Raw genomic sequence first — 21,440 nt, 5'->3', positions numbered from 1 at the left:
TCACAGTGGTGGGTAGTATATGGGGCTTTGGAGACAAAACGGATGGCACTGTGATAGACTACATCCAATTTGCTGAGTAGAGTGTTGGAGGCTATTTTGTAAATGACATCGCCGAAGTCAAGGATCGGTAGGATAGTCAGTTTTACGAGGGCATGTTTGGCAGCATGAGTGAAGGAGGCTTTGTTGCGAAATAGGAAACCAATTCTAGATTTAACTTTGGATTGGAGATTCTTAATGTGAGTCTGGAAGGAGAGTTTACAGTCTAACCAGACACCTAGATATTTGTAGTTGTCCACATACTCTAGGTCAGACTCGTCGAGAGTAGTGATTCTAGTCGGGTGGGCGGGTACAAGCAGCGTTCGGTTGAAGAGCATGCATTTAGTTTTACTAGTGTTTAAGAGCAGTTGGAGGCTACTGAAGGAGTGTTGTATGGCATTGAAGCTCGTTTGAGGTTTGTTAACACAGTGTCCAATGAAGGGCCAGATGTATACAAAATGGTGTCGTCTGCGTAGAGGTGGATCTGAGAGTCACCAGCAGCAAGAGCGACGTCATTGATATACACAGAGAAAAGAGTCGGCCCAAGAATTGAACCCTGTGGCACCCCCATAGAGACTGCCATAGGTCCAGACAACAGGCCCTCCGATTTGACACATTGAACTCTATCTGAGAAGTAGTTGGTGAACCAGGCGAGGCAGTCATTTGAGAAACCAAGGCTATTTAGTCTGCCAATAAGAATGCGGTGGTTGACAGAGTCAAAAGCCTTGGCCAGGTCAATGAAAACGGCTGCACAGTACTGTCTATTATCGATCGCGGTTATAATATCGCTTTAGGACCTTGAGCGTGGCTGAAGTGCACCCATGACCAGCTCGGAAACCGGATTGCATAGCGGAGAAGGTACGGTGGGATTCGAAATGGTCGGTGATCTGTTTGTTAACTTGGCTTTCAAAAACTTTTGAAAGGCAGGGCAGGATGGATATGGGTCTGTAACAGTTTGGATCTAGAGTGTCATCCCCTTTGAAGAGGGGGATGACCGCGGCAGCTTTCCAATCTCTGGGGAGCTCAGACGTTACGAAAGAGAGGTTGAACAGGCTAGTAATAGGGGTTGCGACAATTTCGGCGGCTAGTTTTAGAAAGAAAGGGTCCAGATTGTCTAGCCCAGATGATTTGTAGGGGTCCAGATTTTGCAGCTCTTTCAGAACATCAGCTGTCTGGATTTGTGTGAAGGAGAAGCAAGTTGCAGCGGAGGGTGCAGAGCTGGTGGCCGGGGTAGTGGTAGCCAGGTGGAAAGCATGGCCAGCCGTAGCAAAATGCTTGTTGAAATTCTCGATTATTGTAGATTTATCGGTGGTGATAGTGTTTCCTAGCCTCAGTGCAGTGGGCAGCTGGGAGGAAGTGCTCTTATTTTCCATGGACTTTACAGTGTCCCAAAACTTTTTGGAGTTAGTGCTACAGGATGCACATTTCTGTTTGAAAAAGTTAGCCTTTGCTTTCCTAACTGCTTGTGTATATTGGTTCCTAACTTCCCTGAAAAGTTGCATATCGCGGGGGCTATTTGATGCTAATGCAGTACGCCACAGGATGTTTTTGTGCTGGTCAAGGGCAGTCAAGTCTGAGGAGAACCAGGGGCTATATCTGTTCTTAGTTCTGTATTTTTGAATGGGGCATGTTTATTTAAGATTGAGAGGAAATTACTTTTAAAGAACAACCAGGCATCCTCTACTGACGGAATGAGATCTATATCCATCTAGGATACCTGGGCCAGGTCAATTAGGAAGGCCTGCTCGCTGAAGTGTTTTTGGGAGCGTTTGACAGTGATGAGGGGTGGTCGTTTGACCGCGGACCGCTACGGACGCAGGCAATAAGGCAGTGATTGCTGAGATCCTGGTTGAAGACAGCGGAGGTGTATTTAGAGGGTAAGTTAGTCAGGATGATATCTATGAGGGTACCCATGTTTACGGATTTAGGGTTGTACCTGGTAGGTTCGTTGATAATTTGTGTGAGATTGAGGGCATCTAGTTTAGATTGTAGGATGGCCGGGGTGTTAAGCATATCCCAATTTAGGTCACCAAGCAGTACGAACTCTGAGGATAGATGGGGGGCAACAATTCACATATGGTGTCCAGGGCACAGCTGGGGGCTGAGGGGGGTCTGTAGCAAGCGGCAACAGTGAGAGATTTATTTCTGGAAAGGTGGATTTTTAGAAGTAGAAGCTCAAACTGTTTGGGCACAGACCTGGATAGTATGATAGAGCTCTGCAGGCTATCTCTACAGTAGATTGCAACTCCACCCCCTTTGGCAGTTCTATCTAGACGGAAAATGTTATAGTTGGGGATGGAAATTTCAGAATTTTTGGTGGCCTTCCTAAGCCAGGATTCAGACACTGCTAGAACATCAGGGTTGGCGGAGTGTGCTAACGCAGTGAATAACTCAAACTTAGGAAGTAGACTTCTGATATTTACGTGCAGAAAACCAAGACTTTTACGGTTACAGAAGTCAACAAATGATAGCTCCTGTGGAGTAGGAGTGATACTGGGGGCTGCAGGGCCTGGGTTAGCATCTACATCACCAGAGGAACAGAGGAGGACTAGAATAAGGATACGACTAAAGGCTTTAAGAACTGGTCTTCTAGTGCGTTGGGTACATAGAATAAAGGGGGCAGTTCTCCGGGCGTTGTAGAAAAGATTCAGGGCATTATGTACAGAAAAGGATATGGAAGGATATGAGTACAGTTCAGGTAACCCTAAGCATTGGGTAACAATGAAAGAGATAGCATCACTGGAGGCACCGATTGAGCCGGTCTCGGCGTGTATGGGGGGTGGAACAAAGGAACTATTTGAGGCAGTTTGAGAGGGACTAGGGGTTCTACAGTGAAATTGTATAATAAGAACTAACCCAAACAGCAATAGGCAAGGCATAATTGACATGGGAGAGAGGCATAAAGCAATCACAGGTGTTATTAGAGAGAGCTAAGACAACAACTGGTAATAGCGATAACGTTTGGGCTAAGGCTAAACAGAATAAACAGGACAGGGTACCGTGTAAAGGAACAGTCCAGCAGGCATCAGCTGTGCAGCTGAGTGATCATAAGGTCCAGTGAACAGCAATATGTGAGTCCGAGAGCAGTTCAAATTGGTGCTTCAGCACAGCTAGCAGGGAGCACAGTTGTAGTTTGCGTGTGCTAGCGGGCCGGGGCTGGCAGATGGATCTTCGTGGTCGCGTAACGGGAAGCCTGTTGAAACCACATCAGACGATTTCGCCGGCAAACCAGTCGTGTTGGATCGGCGGGGCTCAGTGTCAACACTAGGAGGTCCCGTCCGGTTGACAGAGAGGTAGATAGCCGGGAGATGGGCCTGAGGCTAGCTCAAGGCTAACTGGTGCTTGCTATAGGGCAATGGTAATTAGCCAACAACGGGTTGCAGCTAGCTAGCTGGTTGCGATGATCCGAGCGCTAGGGTCCAGTGATTCCGGCAGAAAGTCCAATAAGCTCTGGGTCGATAGCACGCTGTGCAGACTGGCCGACGAATTGTCCAGGCTAGAGCTAGAGCTGGCTGGTGGATAGTGTAGGCCACGGACAATGGTGAAGACGCTAACGGTGACTAATAGCAAGTAGCCATTCAGTTGCAGCTACACTAGTTTCAGCTTAAGGTTCTTGATGAAAGTTATAAAGAAATAATAGAATCCTTTCCACGTTGGGTGAGGCGGGTTGCAGGAAAGTATATTTAGTTAAAGAATGAAAAGTAAAAATTGAGAAATATATACAAAATAGACAAAAAAACAAGAAACGGGATATTTACACAAGGACAATGAATAAAACCGCGACCGCACTGCTACGCCATCTTGGATCTCGTTGGCTGGATGTCCTTTGGGTGGATAACCATTCTTGATACACAAAGGAAATTGTTGAGCGTGAAAAACCCAGCAGCGTTGCAGTTCTTGACACACTCAAACCGGTGCGCCTGGCACCTACTACCATACCCCGTTCAAAGGCACTTAAATCTTTTGTCTTGCCCATTCACCCTCTGAATGGCACACATACACTCCATGTCTCAGGCTTAAAAATCCTTCTTTAACCTGTCTCCTCCCCTTCATTTACACTGATTTTGAAGTGGATTTAACAAGTGACATCAACAAGGGATCATAGCTTTCACCTCGTCAGTTAATGTCATGGAATGTTTTGTATACTCCGTGTATAGTGTCAGTCTCATGGCATGGCCTCTATCTGTTCCTGGTGTTTAAACATTGCTGTATTACAAACCCCTGTTGGAAAAATAACAATTAGAACATGTCAATTAAGCTAAACATCATCATGCGGTCAGTAATCTTCACTATCTATTCTTGCCTATTCATTCCTTAGAGATTACTCAATTCCAGACAAAATCTAATACATTCAATTTCAACTTCACACCTACATTTTCATGTAGGGGAAAATAAGCTGTAGATGTGTGGACTTACTTTGTTGTGGTGTACTGAGTGCGCACAGAGAAGCACAATCAGTCTAAATGTATCTATAGATGTTGTGGGCACAGGTTTTGACAGATGGTTTATACGATAGGTCTCTTTACACTAATTTCTAAAATAGAGATAAGCTAGTCTAAGTAGTAGAGGAACTGAGCTGACAGCTACCTGACATGAAATGAGTAATACTACAACTCCTATTCGCTGCTGGCTGGCCTACTTAGCTACTCCTCTGCATAGACAAAGGAAGCTTACATTGTTAATTGTTCCATTTCCTCAACACTTACCAGTCACTCATTTTCCATTAGTGTAGTTAGGTTAACCATGCACAAACTGATTGATTTTAGCAAAACCCATTTAGTAGAATTTGGGACATAGTTTCCGGAGGGTACTCTCAGTCCTCATTTAGGCCAACTTATCGGCTTTCCAGTAGTCTGTCTGCATGATACCTGAGATTGTGATCACACTTGGGACCTGTCACCTCTTGTTAGGGGTTTGCTACAGCTGGGGAAAGTTTCTTGAAGAAAGGAACCTCAAAGCAATGCATTGTCAGTGTTCATAACTCTGTGGCCACTAGGGTTGGGGGTCAATTACATTTCAATTCAGTCAAGAAATTCCAATTCCAGAATTGAAGGTTGGGATTTACTTTGAAATATGATTTTTCAATTTCTGAATAGAAGCTGAATGCTCAAAGTATAGTCTAATCATGAAGCGTTAGAGCCATCCTTACAGAATGTTTATCTGAAATGATATGTCTAGTCTCCAACAGCCTGTGCCTCACCTCTTACCTACAGACTAGCTCCTCAGCATTCCACCTTTAGTGTATACACTATCTCCCAGGACTCCTAGTTTCCTTTCACATCATATCTCATTGCAGAGGTAGGCTATGCTTTGTGCATGAGGGATTGTGTATGTTTCTGCTTAACCTTTCACACTAGTACCACATTTACATAAAAGCCTATAAGTTAATGCAAAATAGAATGGTTCATGTTGAATGTCATAACAATGAAGTGGAAACGGAATGTTTTGAAGGAGGAACCAGGGTTTGCCTTGAGACATGTTCAGTTGGTCATCATACCGGCCAGCGGCCATATTCCATTTAATCTCAATAGGGAACTTTGGCCTCATTCCTCAAAGTTTATTTAACCACTGACCTTTGCTTTATGACCCAGTGTCACACAGATACTGATGAAAGGCCAGAGAGTCCTTACCAGATGTGTATGGCACTCCCTCGTCATCATAAGCGGAGAAGAGGAACGAGGTCTTTCATTTGTGTGTTGAAAGTGCTTAGGCAGCTGCCAGATATAAAGAAAAAAATCGGAGGAAGTGGCATATCATCCAACTTGTGAATATCAGATTAGGAAGTGGGTGTATTGTTGGAGGAATATGACGTGAATAGGTTTGTAAGATGATGCAGGTTGGGTCTACATCTCCTAGTGGAGTCCAGGTGCACTGTGATCACTGGTAATGCAGATGGAAGCTAACAGCCCATTTGTTATTCCCCTCTCCCCACTCCACCCCCTTCCCCCCGTCCATAACGAAGTCAGGTTGGGAGGCCGTTGAAAGTCATGCAACCCCTCTGTTAGCCTAAACCTGTGTATCGTGTCAGCCCCTCTCCTCTCAGACAGGGTCACTCCTAAAAGCAAACCTGATGCTGTTGAAGAAACAGGCTTAGTAACAGTCAGCCAGTCTATGTCAATCGAGGTTTGCATCAGCAGTCACCTGTCCTTAGCCCTGTATTGCTACTGTTGGGTTGTCTGCACTCACATACACTCTGAGTAGCTCTGAGAACAGCCCTATAGCCGTCAGCTCCATTGGCAAACGGCCAACGTCAAGATTCTGTCACCATCTGCGATGGATGTCTCCTCTTTTCACGTGCTCCCTGCGTCCTGTATCTTTTCTTCACTAGCTATGGCTAACGCAGTGTAAATTACTGTTCTCAAAACGAAGCAGCACTTATGCCTCATACCGTGTGTAATATGTAGGCCTACTCTATGCTGCATTATGCAATGCAAAGAGGAGGAGAAATTATGCAAAGTTTTAGTAGGGAATGCATGAATATCAGTTATATGCACACAGCCTCAAACACAAGCACACACTGCACCAGCCAGCCACATGTATAGTCCATCTCGCTCAACGTCAGGGAATATATTTGACCACTGCAATAGTATGATCATCCCACTTGTGCTGGCGACTGCTCAGAATAAACCTCTCTCTCTGCGCTCCCTTTCTGTCCTCTCCATTTCTCTTTCTGTCTATCATGCTCTCTGCCTCTTCTCTGTCATATGTCCCTTTAATCCTCTCTTCCTCTGTTGCTCATACTTTCTGTCAGCCCTAGCTGACTTGGCAACCTTCAGTGTGTCACCTAAACACACACACACACACTTTGCGTCTATCCCCGCCTGTCGTACACACAGAGATCCAGTTCCCTTGCTACAGCCTGTAGTTCATCCCTCCCGCCTCTTCCTTCCTTTCTCTATGTGAACTCCATCTCTGCCAGCTAAAGGCACAGTCTATCCCTTCGTCCTCTATCCACTAAACTAGCATAAACACTGTAGCCATATTACCATAGGGGTTAGGTAAAAGCACAGTGCACCACAACAAGGAAAAGATGGCCATTCGGTCTTGGTAGAACGATCACAATAATGGGCTATTGCCCACACCAAAATGTCTAACATTGTCTAGTGCCCTATCTACTGCTAAATGTGGATGGATACATCTTGGTTCTAGCGTCTAAAGAAATGATGGACACTTTTTCTTTTCATGGATAGTATCCAAATTCCAGATAATGAGACAGTTGGTTGGTGCAGCATATTGTAAACTTAAGCCAGCGTTGACTGAAGTGCCTTTCATGATGCTCTCGGCCTCTCCCAGTAGGGAGTCTTGGATATTTATAACTTTAGATATCTTAATCTCCTTCAAGTGTCTGTCATTATTTTATCTTCTCTCATTTCGACAGTTAGGTCTATCGTCTTTCCCATGTTGTTGTCTGCCAGTTTGGCAATAGACTAATCCTTTAAATTCAGAGGAGGCCCACGAGAGACAGTTTTCCAGAAATCCTGGGAAGCTGCTGTTATTGTTTGTTGAAGTGCAAGTCAGTTATCACACCAATACCTGGAGACGTTTGAATTTGAATTCTAATACTTCAGCAGCAACAGAGAGAGAAGAAGAGTGCTGCTGAAGCCATCTGAAGCAGGTCTATTTATTAGCGAGCGGCAGAACCGACTCGCTGAGCAGACTTTAAATAGAAGCGTCGTTTGAAATAACCGTTTCTCAGGAGTGCTGACAGTCAAAGACAGTGCCAGCCACGTGGCTCGATGGACGCTGCTGGAGTGGAATTAATAGCGCTGCTAGCACGAACCCTGGTGTTAGGGCCACCGAGGCCCCTGAATCTGTTTGGCTCTCTGACTTTGGGTGAACCAACCAGAACTGTTATTAGAATATTCTGTGGTCTTGAGAGTGGTGTTTCTTCCTTGCCCTGAGGTAACACCAGGGTGAATTTAGACACACCGGACAATGTTGAGTTGTGGAGTGGTCAGGGGACCATGCAGCCTGAGAGGCTCTCTGTGTTGGGTTTGTTCTCGACCCCTTTTAGTTTGTTATGGCCTAGGAAAGTGAGTGGGAGGAGAGTGTCTAGCAGAGGAAAACTTTTTGTTTTAAGTGAGACTAAGTAGGCCTAGTCGTGGTGTTTTTTTTGAGTAAGCGAAATGACTAACCTTTCCCACTGTGGTTGCCTGTATCAAGTTTCCTGAATTTAATTGTGGATGGCATTCAGATTGATCAAAGCATTATCAAGGATCAACTCTGGAAGTTATCCACATCGAATACACTCTTGCTCCCTGATCCTTTAGTTCTGCCAGTCTGTGTTGCAAAATCAGCAAGACAATGTTTAAGAACTACTTTGAAAATCCCAGAGTCAAATATAGAACAACACGTGGTGCAAGCTATTTACTATTGACTTGCTGAATGCAAAGTGATTAATTAAAAATTAAACACAGTATCCACATGAAGCTTATTAGGTAGGCCTAGGCCTAATCTGTATCAACCTTATACATATTCCTCAGGTATACCATGCCTCAGTTAGAATGTCCCAGCCAGGCCTTGTTTTGGTTGGATTGTTCACTTCAATTTAGTTTGTCTACTATCAACAGCCTGCTATTTATGAATCCCCCCTTTGCTGAGTCCTGACTCATGTCATCTGAAGAGATGTAGATAAGTGTTTCTCAACCCCTGGACTGGACTGGCACTGGCCCATGAGATGTCACTTACTCATACATCCGATGAGCTAACACCAATTTTTGTCTACCCTTAAGTGCTAGTTTTAGTTAAGTAGCACTGACTCCAAGAAGGAGGAGCATAGCTTGTCGATTCCTGATAACCTGCAAAAACATTGTTGTAAGTCATGCTTTCTCTTTCGTGGTCTAATGGGTCAAGATCACCTTTATAGCAACATGCTGACTGTACATACACATGCCCTGCATTTTATGGGACATTCCTCCTCAGGCAGAAAAGGATTTGTCCCCCCGCTACCCTACAATATTGAATCATCATGCCCTTCAAGTTAAGTTCACATTAATGGAAGGTTCCCCTATCGTGTTGTTCCACTATCACTCTTCTAGGCCTACATTTTGCTCAAGGCAGCTTCTGTTAAGTCAGAGTTGTGGTCTTTGGTAAACAGTGTGTGATAATGATTATTTATTCACTGTTGTCAACACTTTGGATAATGCTATTTATTGTGGTGAGCTTGTGAAATGACCATTGTGGTACAGTACTCCCCTCTGGGCCTCACTCTGTTCTGTGTGTGTGTGTAGGCTATGCGTGCGCGTGTGTGAATGTATGTCCCCTCTTAACGTCATCATGCGCTTGCCCTGTGCCCACAAAAGGGGCATTGTGGGCTGGCCGGGCTTCCATTTTAGGGTGGTATTGTAGCGATTCCCCTGAGTTGGCGTGGGCATGGCTGTACCAGCTACCAGGCATCTCTCTCCCCGTCGCTGACTTCCAGCATCATCTCACTGGGAAGAGCGACCCTGAATACCTCCTCTGTCACTAGCTGTGGCTCGGGTTGAAGGCCAGCTACAGGCAGCAGCATTCTGACGAACAAAGGCACGGCCACTGGACAGCATTCATCCCTAACAACTTTATCTTAAGCATTTTTTAATTTTTTTAAATGTTTTACTTCAAAAAGTCTCCTTTCCATGTTGTTTTGACAGGCAAATCAACTGGCAAGCATGTTTTGAGGAAGAATGATTTGCATTAAGTTGCAAAGTATTCATAACAGCTGTTAGCACTGTACATTCTGCTGTATTTCAAATACATTTAGTAAGTGCTGTGGTGAGTATTTGAAATTATCTGGACGTTTTTTTTAAAGATCGCCACACTTTTGTGCTGTCAAAATGTTCCCCCAGCTATTACATAACACAAAGTAGAAATCTGTCCTTTCGAGGGTGTTATTGACAAAGCCATGAAGAAATATTGACGTGTGAAATGATGCGTGCAGCCCCTCTACACACACATCATTTCACACATTCTCAAACATGTCAGAAGTTTGACAACCTGCTGTATAGGAAGAGCGAGAGTGCCAGTCTGCCAGTGCTAGTGTTGGGGGCAGGATTGCTAGCTGCTAAGCCTGAATAGAGCTCTCCTTTTCCGTTTGGAGTGTCCTTATCTATCAGGAGCTCACACCTGGAGAGATGTGGGGGCAGGGGTTGACTGTTGTCACTGCACTGGCTCAGAAATAGCTATTCTCAATCAGTTGGAGGCAAGGCTACTCTGTAATTCACACACACATACACAGTGAGCTATAACTAACTGCTATATTTGACTCATATGGGGATTTAACCTACGTAAGGTAGAATAAATCTCTCTCCTTTCCTAGAAAACTTTCATTGAAATGACTCATTCCTCAGTAGCTTGCATTAGAGGTTTATAATCTTGTGGAAATATATTGATAGAATGCAATCCTTTCAACAAAAGCAGGTGAATTAAAAGAAGAACCAAACCCATGACCTCTTTTTTGTTTGAAACTACTATTGTGAGGTGTGAGTGTGTGATGTGAGTGGCTGGAAGGCTTTCAGTGGCAGTTGTGTTTCTGATCATTAGCTAGCCTATTTTGACAAATTGCATAAGCCAGTGTTTCTCAATGAATTCCTGGGGAACCCTCAGGGTGCACACAACAGACTTTGTTTTTGTATGCTTAAGTATTGTATCACCCCACTGAATAATCACATTAGTACATTATTATAATATCTGGAAAAACAGCCAGAGGGAGAGGCTGGCTGATATGTTCAAGATGCAATACAGACTACACGGAGATGTACGTTATCATTTCTGAAGTGGGTAGCGACCCAAATTCATGTGCTCAACCTGTTTAAATCTTATGTCATATCTGTGTACGCCTGTAGATGTTTTTGTGAGTTATGAGTCAGAAACTCTGACATTAGTTCAACCAAGCAGGGATGCACAACTCTAGTCCTTGACGGCCGCACTTGTTAGATTTATTAATGAAGTGCCAGGGAGGAAAGAGAACCAGCAGAATGACAGACAGCACCCCTGCCCTAAAACAACCCCTCTTCTCAGCTCCACCTCTCCTATTCAGTAGTAGGCCATGGTCTAATACTTCACATTGATGTCAGCTCGTATGATCATGGTGGTGGTCCACTGCTTCCAGGCAAGACCTTTACTGCTCTCTTGTTGCTTTTCTAAATATGGCGTATTCTATTCTATATCTATGATGCACTGGGTTTCATACAAATGGGACTTCAAAAGCCTCTTGTCAGGATGTGGGTGCTCTTGCTCTTTCTCTCGCTCTCTCTCTCGCCCTCTCTCGCTCAAACCACTGACAGTTTGAATGAATTCATTTCTAAGTTATGTTGACAAAGATATTTAACTGATTTACAGTCGCAAGGATTGTGACCAATATAAAGACATGTTGGACATTGGGGCAATCCAATTCTCAAAAGGAGTTTTCCAGTGTGTGTGTTTGTGTGTACATTTGCGAGTGTGTGTGAGAGAGAGAGAGTGCACGTTACCATGCACGTAGGGGATTATGAAAAAGGGAACCAGCAATTATTAGCCTACATCAACAATTTCAGAAAACCCCTGAGATTGTGTCCTTGACAAGCTCCCAGCAGGGCAACACCCTTTTAATATATTGCCATTGTAGGCCTTCAGGCCTAACTGATCCGTTATACTGGTGTGTTTGTTTTGCATCAAATGCTGCACTGAAATATTTATTTTCATAAAACAATAATAATAATACAGTGAGCTCCGAAACTATTGGGACAGTGACAACTTTGTTGTTGTTTTAGCTCTTTACTTCAGCACATTGGATTTGAAATGATACAATGACTGTGAGGTTAAAGTGCAGACTGTCAGCTATAATTTGTGGGTATTTTAGTACATATCGGGTGAACCGTTTAGAAATTGGGTGAAATGTGGATGCTACCATGATAATCCTGAATGAATTTTGAATAATGATGAGTGAGAAAGTAACAGACGCACAAATATCATACCCCAAAGACATGCTAACCTCACAATAACGGGAAGTTTGCATTTTTGGGGGGTATGATATTTGTGCGTTTAACTTTCTCGCTCATCATTATTCACGATTCATTCAGGATTGTCCGTAATCATGGTAGCATCCACATTAATGTAGAAGTGTTTAGAAACATATTATATTCTTATTTACAATAAAAGTGACTCCAAAATGACACAATACATTATTTACCATTAATTTCTACTGGGCATAAAATAATCTGAAACACAACCAAAACAAACAGCAAATGCATCCCATCAAATGTCTAGAGTCACAAGCTTGATGTAGTATGAATATGGGACCAAATACTAAACTTATGACTACTTTAATACACATACAGTGGGGAAAAAAAGTATTTAGTCAGCCACCAATTGTGCAAGTTCTCCCACTTAAAAAGATGAGAGAGGCCTGTAATTTTCATCATAGGTACACGTCAACTATGACAGACAAAATGAGAAAAGAAAATCACATTGTAGGATTTTTTATGAATTTTTTTGCAAATTATGGTGGAAAATAAGTATTTGGTCAATAACAAAAGTTTCTCAATACTTTGTTATATACCCTTTGTTGGCAATGACACAGGTCAAACGTTTTCTGTAAGTCTTCACAAGGTTTTCACACACTGTTGCTGGTATTTTGGCCCATTCCTCCATGCAGATCTCCTCTAGAGCAGTGATGTTTTGGGGCTGTCGCTGGGCAACACGGACTTTCAACTCCCCTCCAAAGATTTTCTATGGGGTTGAGATCTGGAGACTGGCTAGGCCACTCCAGGACCTTGAAATGCTTCTTACGAAGCCACTCCTTCGTTGCCCGGGCGGTGTGTTTGGGATCATTGTCATGCTGAAAGACCCAGCCACGTTTCATCTTCAATGCCCTTGCTGATGGAAGGAGGTTTTCACTCAAAATCTCACGATACATGGCCCCATTCATTCTTTCCTTTACACGGATCAGTCGTCCTGGTCCCTTTGCAGAAAAACAGCCCCAACGCATGATGTTTCCACCCCCATGCTTCACAGTAGGTATGGTGTTCTTTGGATGCAACTCAGCATTCTTTGTCCTCCAAACACGACGAGTTGAGTTTTTACCAAAAAGTTCTATTTTGGTTTCATCTGACCATATGACATTCTCCCAATCCTCTTCTGGATCATCCAAATGCACTCTAGCAAACAACAGACGGGCCTGGACATGTACTGGCTTAAGCAGGGGGGCACGTCTGGCACTGCAGGATTTGAGTCCCTGGCGGCGTAGTGTGTTACTGATGGTAGGCTTTGTTACTTTGGTCCCAGCTCTCTGCAGGTCATTCACTAGGTCCCCCCATGTGGTTCTGGGATTTTTGCTCACCGTTCTTGTGATCATTTTGACCCCACGGGGTGAGATCTTGCGTGGAGCCCCAGATCGAGGGAGATTATCAGTGGTCTTGTATGTCTTCCATTTCCTAATAATTGCTCCCACAGTTGATTTCTTCAAACCAAGCTATTGCAGATTCAGTCTTCCCAGCCTGGTGCAGGTCTACAATTTTGTTTCTGGTGTCCTTTGACAGCTCTTTGGTCTTGGCCATAGTGGAGTTTGGAGTGTGACTGTTTGAGGTTGTGGACAGGTGTCTTTTATACTGATAACAAGTTCAAACAGGTGCCATTAATACAGGTAACGAGTGGAGGACAGAGGAGCCTCTTAAAGAAGAAGTTACAGGTCTGTGAGAGCCAGAAATCTTGCTTGTTTGTAGGTGACCAAATACTTATTTTCCACCATAATTTGCAAATAAATTCATTAAAAATCCTAGAATGTGATTTTCTGGGAAATAAAATCTCAATTTGTCTGTCATAGTTGACGTGTACCTATGATGAAAATTACAGGCCTCTCTCATCTTTTTAAGTGGGAGAACTTGCACAATTGGTGGCTGACTAAATACTTTTTTTCCCCACTGTAAGTAAATTTGTCCCAATACTTTTGGTCCCCTAAAATGGGGGAGCTATGTACAAAAAGTTATAAACGGTTCACCCGATATGGATGAAAATACCATCAAATTAAAGCTGACAGTCTGCACTTTAACCTCATAGTCATTGTATCATTTCAAAGCAACAGAGCCAAAACAACAACAAAATTTTTATTTTGGAGCTCACTGTATATTATCACCTTCTGTGTCCTGTCATAATTTCCCCCCTGGAGAAGTGTCATCGTGCTCCAGTGTCACTAGGAAGCTACTGATGAGCTCTTGGAATATAACAGGAAACAGGCTGCCAGTGGCCACTTCCTGTTTGCCAGTTAACCTTTGGAGCCCAACCTGCATGGATTTCCTCTACTCTCACTTTTTCAAGGGCCTTTTAGTATATTCTCTCACTTTCTAGGCATGTATAGTACTCTTACAAGTTAGATGTGCTAAATACAGTAGGGAAAGGGGGATACCTAGTCAGTTGTACAACTGAATGCGTTCAACTGAAATGTGTCTTCCGCATTTAACCCAACCCCTCTTAATCAGAGAGGTGCGGGGGGCTGCCTTAATCGACATCGGCGCCCGGGGAACAGTGGGTTAACTGCCTTGCTCAGGGGCAGAACGACAGATTTTTACCTTGTCAGCTCGGGGATTCGATACAGCATTTCGGTTACTGGCCCAACGCTCCTACCCATCAGGCTACTAGTCTCAGGCATAGTAGGCTACTAGCCTCAGGCATAGTAGGCTACTAGTCTCAGGCATAGTAGGCTACTAGTCTCAGGCATAGTAGGCTATTAGTCTCAGGCATAGTAGGCTACTAGTCTCAGGCATAGTAGGCTACCAGTCTCAGGCATAGTAGGCTACCAGTCTCAGGCATAGTAGGCTACTAGCCTCAGGCATAGTAGGCTACCAGCCTCAGGCATAGTAGGCTACCAGTCTCAGGCATAGTAGGCTACCAGTCTCAGGCATAGCCTCAGACATAGTAGGCTACTAGCCTCAGACATAGTAGGCTACTAGTCTCAGGCATAGTAGGCTACTAGCCTCAGGCATAGTAGGCTACTAGCCTCAGGCATAGTAGGCTACTAGCCTCAGGCATAGTAGGCTACTAGCCTCAGGCATAGTAGGCTACCAGCCTCAGGCATAGTAGGCTACCAGTCTCAGGCATAGTAGGCTACCAGTCTCAGGCATAGTAGGCTACTAGCCTCAGGCATAGTAGGCTACCAGTCTCAGGCATAGTAGGCTACTAGCCTCAGGCATAGTAGGCTACTAGCCTCAGGCATAGTAGGCTACCAGTCTCAGGCATAGTAGGCTACTAGCCTCAGGCATAGTAGGCTACCAGTCTCAGGCATAGTAGGCTACCAGTCTCAGGCATAGTAGGCTACCAGCCTCAGGCATAGTAGGCTACTAGTCTCAGACAGCCGGTTGTAGGCTACCAGTCTCAGGGCATGCTCGGTTGTAGGCTACAACTTTCATTCGCCTAATTTCTGTTCAATCTTATTATCACTCTGCACGCTCGTTCTGGAAATGCCTGAAAAGCAGTCCTATCAGTGCTTTATCTGAGAGCAACCGATAGACAGAGCAAAGAAAACTCCCAGTCATTCCCAAGCCTATTAACTAGAAGGAACAAGAAAAAAACGTTTTGGATCCTCTAAAGTGTGCTGGCTGCAGAGAGTGAGAGAGAAAGAGAGAGGGGGAGAGCCTAAGTTACATAAGAGGGTTTTACTGGTACAGTTTTCACTGACTATGACACAACAGCATCCTATTTTTATGCCCTCCAACCCTCCCCTCCGCTCTCAGTGCACTTGAGTTTAATCACACTTTGATTTTGTAACTATGCACAGTGGAAATAAAAACGCAACACACACTGTCCTGTCTTCCTAGCAGTTGTGACTTAACGACTCATCCGCTCTGTGAGGATGGCCTATCCATCCTGTATAAATGCTGCTCTAGACAGTAATGCTCCCTCTGAATTGATTGGAGAGGGAACCCAGAGGGGAAAATTCCATTAATGTGAATGGCCTCTTATGATTTGATTTTTGGGGGGATTTACATTTTCATCCACATTATTTGTTTCTAATAATTCCCTGAATCGCATTTTTGTTTTTTGATCCGTTTTTAATTAGATATGATGTAACTGTTGGCAGTTGTTTGGTTTACGTAACTAGCGATGTTGGCTAGCTAGCTTTGAATAGCTAGCTTTGAATGCCGCAACACTGCAGAAGCAAAGAGTACTGCATTAGCAGAGATGGCTTTCAGTAGTGACGATTGTCCACTACTCTGACTGTCACCAAATGTATGGTGAGCCTGTGCGCCAGTGGCAGGAGTGGCATCTACGAAGGGTTAGGGTAGGATTAGGCTTATCTACGAACCCAACGCACAGAGAGGAAGTTGGGAACGGAGAGGTGTGCTCTGTGCTGCTGAGGCTACGGACCTCCGCTGACCATCCAAAGTGCAACACTCTGATCCCATCTATGATTTCTGAACTTTCTTGATTTGCCAACTGTATCACATTTATTGATTTGATTTGTTTTCTTGTTGTATTTCCTGATGCATATGAAATTCAGCTTTTTGTTGCCATGGATACTGTAATAACTAAACTAATGAACAGGAGAGGATGAGGTCAGATCTCCCCCCTCAGCAGAACTCAGCAGCCTATTATTGACCCTCACACTACCTCCCGGACCGGTCAGATCTGTATAAAATGCGAATGACTAACGGCCTCTGAGGCAAAATAAATATTTGTGTGTGGGACTGTGCGTGCATCCACATGCAATGATATTGTTATCACTCTCCTGGTTGTTTATCTATTGCCAATGATGAGAACCAAATATTGTCTGTCTGGATAAGGTTTTGTTTCTGTGAGACTGTCAAGGGACTGTCAGAAGGAAGAAATCCATTATACATCATCAACTGATCAGCCAGTTGTATGTTTACATAAGAGAGATCGCACAATCTCACCCCCCTCTCTCTACTTCTCACTCTCTTTTTCTCCCCCCTCTCCGTCCCTCTCCACAGCAGTTGGCAGACAGGCGGCATGACGGAGGAGAAATGCCCCCAGCTAGTGGACTACTTTGTGGTGGCAGGGCTGGCTCCGGGGGGCTCGGCCCCACTGGACGAAGAGGGCCAGCAGAGAGGGGGCCGGGCGGTGGAGCCGGTCACAGACCTGGCGGTGATCGCCCGGGGCTTGGGGGAGGAGGTGCCCGAGGGCTTCACCTGCATCGAGAAGACCCAGGGGGGCCACTCGGCCGAGCTGAGCGCCGGACTCATCAACAACCCCCACATGTACCTGTGTTACCGCCGTGGGCATGACAAGCCACCAATCCTCGACCTCGGGTGAGACACTCCAGCAGTGATGAAAACAATGACCATTCTAATGTGTGATGGAGTCAGACATTAACCACAACATCAATGTAAAGCTATGAATGGTGCTTGGAGTTCACATACTGTAGCTAATGCATAACAATGCTTTGAGCTTGCATTATGCAATTATAGACATACCGCATGCTGTAACCTTGCACGTCTGACCACAGAAAGGTTTCATTGTATGCTATTGCTATGTAGCCCTAAACCACCATAATCATTAAATTAAGCATGTCTGGCCAAGCCATACGTGGCTGCAAAATGTAATTGTATACATACCCATCGATTATTTAATGGAAAGATCCATGTACGTCACATGATACATTCATTCTGGACAAAGTGTGGGATGTCTTCTAAACATGAAAAGAAAAGCTTTCCTTGAATGAGTGATAGAAATGGTTTATGTTAACTGGATAACTAGTGACATTGACTGACTCATTGTCCTGACTTTGCCCCCTCCCCCCGGTCTCCAGTGTGCTGTACGAGGGCAAAGAGGTGGTGAAGCAGGGCTGGTACGTGATCGAGACCACCCCCTACAGCCGCTCAGCCAGTCTGAGCTCCGGGGGCCCCACCACCCACCGCACCTTCCTGACATACCGCCGGGCCCCAGAGTCCCAGGCCCTCCACACCCTGGGGGTCACAGACATCTCCCTCCTGCTGCCCAGCAAGGGAGAGGTGGCCCCCCACACCTTCTGCCGGGTGGAGAAGAACCTCAACACTGGCATAGTGGGTTTGAAGCGTACTGTTTTTCTACTCTGTATTTTCTGTTCTAATACTTCATCTCTCTCGCTCTCCCTCATTCCCTCTCTCTCACTGTGCTTTGTTGTGTTTGCTCCACAGTGGGGTCCAGCATTATACGTGTGCTATAAGAGAGCTGTAGCCAAAGCCAACGCCCTAGTCTATGAAGCAGGTGAGTGTCGACTGCTCCATACCGATGGTATCACAGCTCTCATTCTGCTGGGTCTCCATATGTCACAGTGTAAACAGAGAAGGCCTATTGACCTACTTCTCACAATTAAAGACATTTAGAAGTAGAAAGATCTACCAAAATTGAAAGTATCTCTGTAGTCACTAATCAAAATGGTACTTTTATTAACTGTCTGTCTCTGTGTGTGTGTTTCCTAGGTCTGATCAGTCGGTATCCCGAAGCGGACGTGGAGTCGTTCCCCCTGCCAGAGTCTGTGCCTATGTTCTGTCTGCCCATGGGTGTGACGGTGGAGAGCTGGCCCCTCAACACCAAGTACCAGCTCCCTGTCTTCTCTACCTTCGTCCTCACCAGCGCCTGTGGTGACAAGGTGGGTCCGCCTGTCTGCCTCCCTCTCACACACCCTCTCCAACACTCTTAACACTGCACAGTGGCTGAGCTATTGAATCCAGTAGGTTATGTATTAAGCTGTGTAGGAAGGTTCTCTGGATATAATATCAGGTGAATGTATAATCAATTTTAGCGCATTGCAAGTCAACGGTTTACAGTTCATTTCAACAAATGACAATAACTTTGAAATACTTCACTCCATCCATGATGCCTGCAGTAACAGTTATAATCATAATGGTAATAGTAAAGTTTCCTCATTCGTATTAAATCCAGACAACAAGCAAAAAATGTTCTAATAAAAGCTCAGTTTATTCCAAAAAGTAAATCATATCATCCTAGTAGGATGTGATCCCTTTCTTCAACCGTTTCCAGGCCCTCCTCAGACCTATTTCAAGCCAAACCACCCCTGTATTCTTTCCCTGCACCATTATCATCTCCATCACCACCCTCCTCTCCTTTCCTTTCCTTTCTCTGTTCCCTCTCCTTCCTTTTCTGCTCTGGCCTCTCAGCCTTGCTCTCAAGCTGTGATTTATCCCCTGCCTTGTACTGTCCTGTCACCTGGGTGACCTGGCCATTCTTCTTCTAAGAAAGATAACAAGTATTGTTTAACTGCAATAACAACAGAATACTAGTATACCTACTGATCCATGTTTAGTTGTGTTACTGCTACTACTGTATTAGTTCTAAATTGGCTACGTTGAAGAGATTATAGTTTCCTCAACAGAAGGATAGTAGAAACAACATTATAGTGCTGAAATAGTCACTAAAGCTCACCTTTGATTGACCACTCTTTGTTTCTCCATCTTTCTTTGTGAACAAATCCAATGCCTGGACTCGCCATGCCATGTCCTCTAGCAATCCCTCCATCTTGGCTAGGTATCTTCCCTCTACTACCAGTTTTCTCTGTCTCCATAGGATCTTCCTCTTTCTGATCTCTCTCCTCTTGTCCTCCAACCACTCCCTCTCTCTCTTGAACATTCTGTTACATTTCTGTTCAAAAAGGGTTAGGTCCTGTTCTTCCCACATGTGATCTCCCTCTGCCTTCTGAGAGCGCTCCACTGTTTGGAAGTCAGTGGGAGTCAGTGCATGTTCCACTGTTTGGGAGTCAGTGCCATCTCTCTCCTTTGTATGGATCTGTTAAGACAAAATTAAACGACTATGAGCCTATATGGAAAGTTTAGCCGAGACCACTTTCACATTTGCCTTCACTTGAAACAGAGCAGAAAAGCGAATCAGAAAATGCCAGTGTTTACCGAAGTTGGGCAGTGGTGTCTGGTCCTGGAACGGCCTCTCTCATGGCTGACAATTTTCTTGTCATCCTGAAAAAAGAAAAGGTTTCCAAATAATCATGCAAACAAGACCATTACATTGATCAAGAATGGTTAGCATATGGCATCAGAAAATCAGGTAATAGGCTGTAGTGTTTAGACAATATTTGTGAGTTTTTGACATTTTTTACACACAGTTATTGGCCTTCTTGGGTGGATAGACACACTGCGTACGCGATTCATTACATTCCCCTCTGCCTTCTGTGGGTGTTCCACTGTTTGGGTCACAGAGTCAGTGCCGTCTCTCTCCTTTGTACGGATCTGTTAGGACAAATGGAACAACACTTAGCCTATATGGAGAGTTTAGCCAAGACCACTCTCACATTTGCGTTCACTTGAAACGTATCTGAAAAACGTATCAGAAAATGTCAGTGTTCATCCATACTGTATTAACCAGAGAATATAAGGGCTGGTTTACCGAAATTGGGCAGTGACGTCTAGTCCTGGATCTGCCTCTCTCACGGCAGACAGTTTTCTCGTCCTCCTGAAAAAAGAAAATGTTTTATCACCAAGAACATGACATGGCTCAATAATAATTAGCATATGGCATCAGATTAAGAAATCTGAGATTAGGCTATCACGTTAAAACAACATTTTCATAGATTTCTTCTTCGAGGGACAGACTCACTCCGTCCACGATTCATAACGTCCTCCTCTGCCTTCTGAGGGATGTTCCACTGTTTGGGTCACAGAGTCAGTGCCTTCTCTCTCCTTTGTATGGATCTGTTGAGACAAAATTCAACAACTCTCAGCCAAGACCACTCTCACATTTGCCTTCATTTGAAACAGAACTGAAAAGCTTATCACAGAACATCTGTGTTACTAATAAGTACAATCTTATGTATTGGCTGGTTTACCGAAGTAGGGCAGTGGCATCTAGTCCTGGATCGGCCTCTCCCACGGCTGACAATTTTCTCTTCGTCAGAAACTGCCCTTCTTCGGGACATGGACACACTTAGTCCTCGATTCATTGCTTTGTTGAACATAGGGTCCAAGGAATGTGAAAAATCAGCTCGAAAATATCTGCAGAAATAGCAAGGTTGTCTCTTCAAAGGAATATTTCACAGACTGACAATTTTGGAATATGATGTTCCATTGATTTTGTTTGATGATGATATAGTAATCATCACTATGGTAACTCAGAACTCATCTGATTATGATCATCAGCATCATGAGTGATGACATCACAATGACAGGCCAGTGAGGCCACCAGTAAGGAGTATGTTGCTAATTCTATGGTTGCTACCACAAAATCTAATTCTAGAACCAAATGGGCTGGAATATTTCTAATTCCACAAAATGCCATGGCCTAAGGTAGCTGACAAGGTTCAGAAATACACACTCACAATGAAATGTATATCAAGTGTGATATATGAACAGTGACAAATCCTAATGTTCTCATGTTGATAAATACCAACTATTTGTTGCTTGGGTTGTGTGTAGTTATTTACCAATGCAGCTATTCAATATCATGCTTGCCTACCTCAATTACAAGTTTTAAATTGGCCCACTATATAG

General features: G+C 44.3%; 2 protein-coding genes across 2 annotated transcripts in view; one reads left to right on the top strand and one right to left on the bottom strand.

The window, feature by feature from the left end:
- The window catches only part of LOC121572423 (DENN domain-containing protein 4B-like), a 39,283-nt gene that overhangs the window by 2,204 nt on the left and 15,639 nt on the right, over positions 1–21,440 (top strand). Inside the window, 4 exon segments of the mRNA XM_045222193.1 lie at positions 16,935–17,252; positions 17,753–18,005; positions 18,120–18,189; positions 18,405–18,574. Coding sequence (XP_045078128.1) covers positions 16,935–17,252; positions 17,753–18,005; positions 18,120–18,189; positions 18,405–18,574 — 811 coding nt within the window.
- On the bottom strand, positions 18,891–20,177 carry LOC121570102. Its single transcript, XM_045222192.1, has 4 exons — positions 20,058–20,177; positions 19,848–19,904; positions 19,369–19,728; positions 18,891–19,176 (listed from the first exon to the last, which is right to left on the bottom strand). The coding sequence occupies exons 1-4, from the start codon at positions 20,103–20,105 to the stop codon at positions 18,985–18,987; spliced, it is 657 nt and encodes a 218-aa protein (XP_045078127.1). The 5' UTR covers positions 20,106–20,177; the 3' UTR covers positions 18,891–18,984.

The sequence above is a fragment of the Coregonus clupeaformis genome, chromosome 8, assembly GCF_020615455.1.
Source record: "Coregonus clupeaformis isolate EN_2021a chromosome 8, ASM2061545v1, whole genome shotgun sequence".
NCBI classification, from domain to species: domain Eukaryota; kingdom Metazoa; phylum Chordata; class Actinopteri; order Salmoniformes; family Salmonidae; genus Coregonus; species Coregonus clupeaformis.
Note: the sequence above shows the minus strand (reverse complement) of the source record. Positions and strands in the feature narration are given on the sequence as shown.

Coding starts and splice junctions, on each gene's coding strand:
- LOC121570102 (XM_045222192.1), bottom strand. CDS start 20,105: ATGAATCGCGTACGCAGTGTGTCTATCCACCCAAGAAGGCCAATAACT. Junction 19,905..20,057: donor ACCCAAGAAGGCCAATAACT/GTGTGTAAAAAA, acceptor CAGGATGACAAG/AAAATTGTCAGCCATGAGAG. Junction 19,729..19,847: donor GACACCACTGCCCAACTTCG/GTAAACACTGGC, acceptor TTGTCTTAACAG/ATCCATACAAAGGAGAGAGA.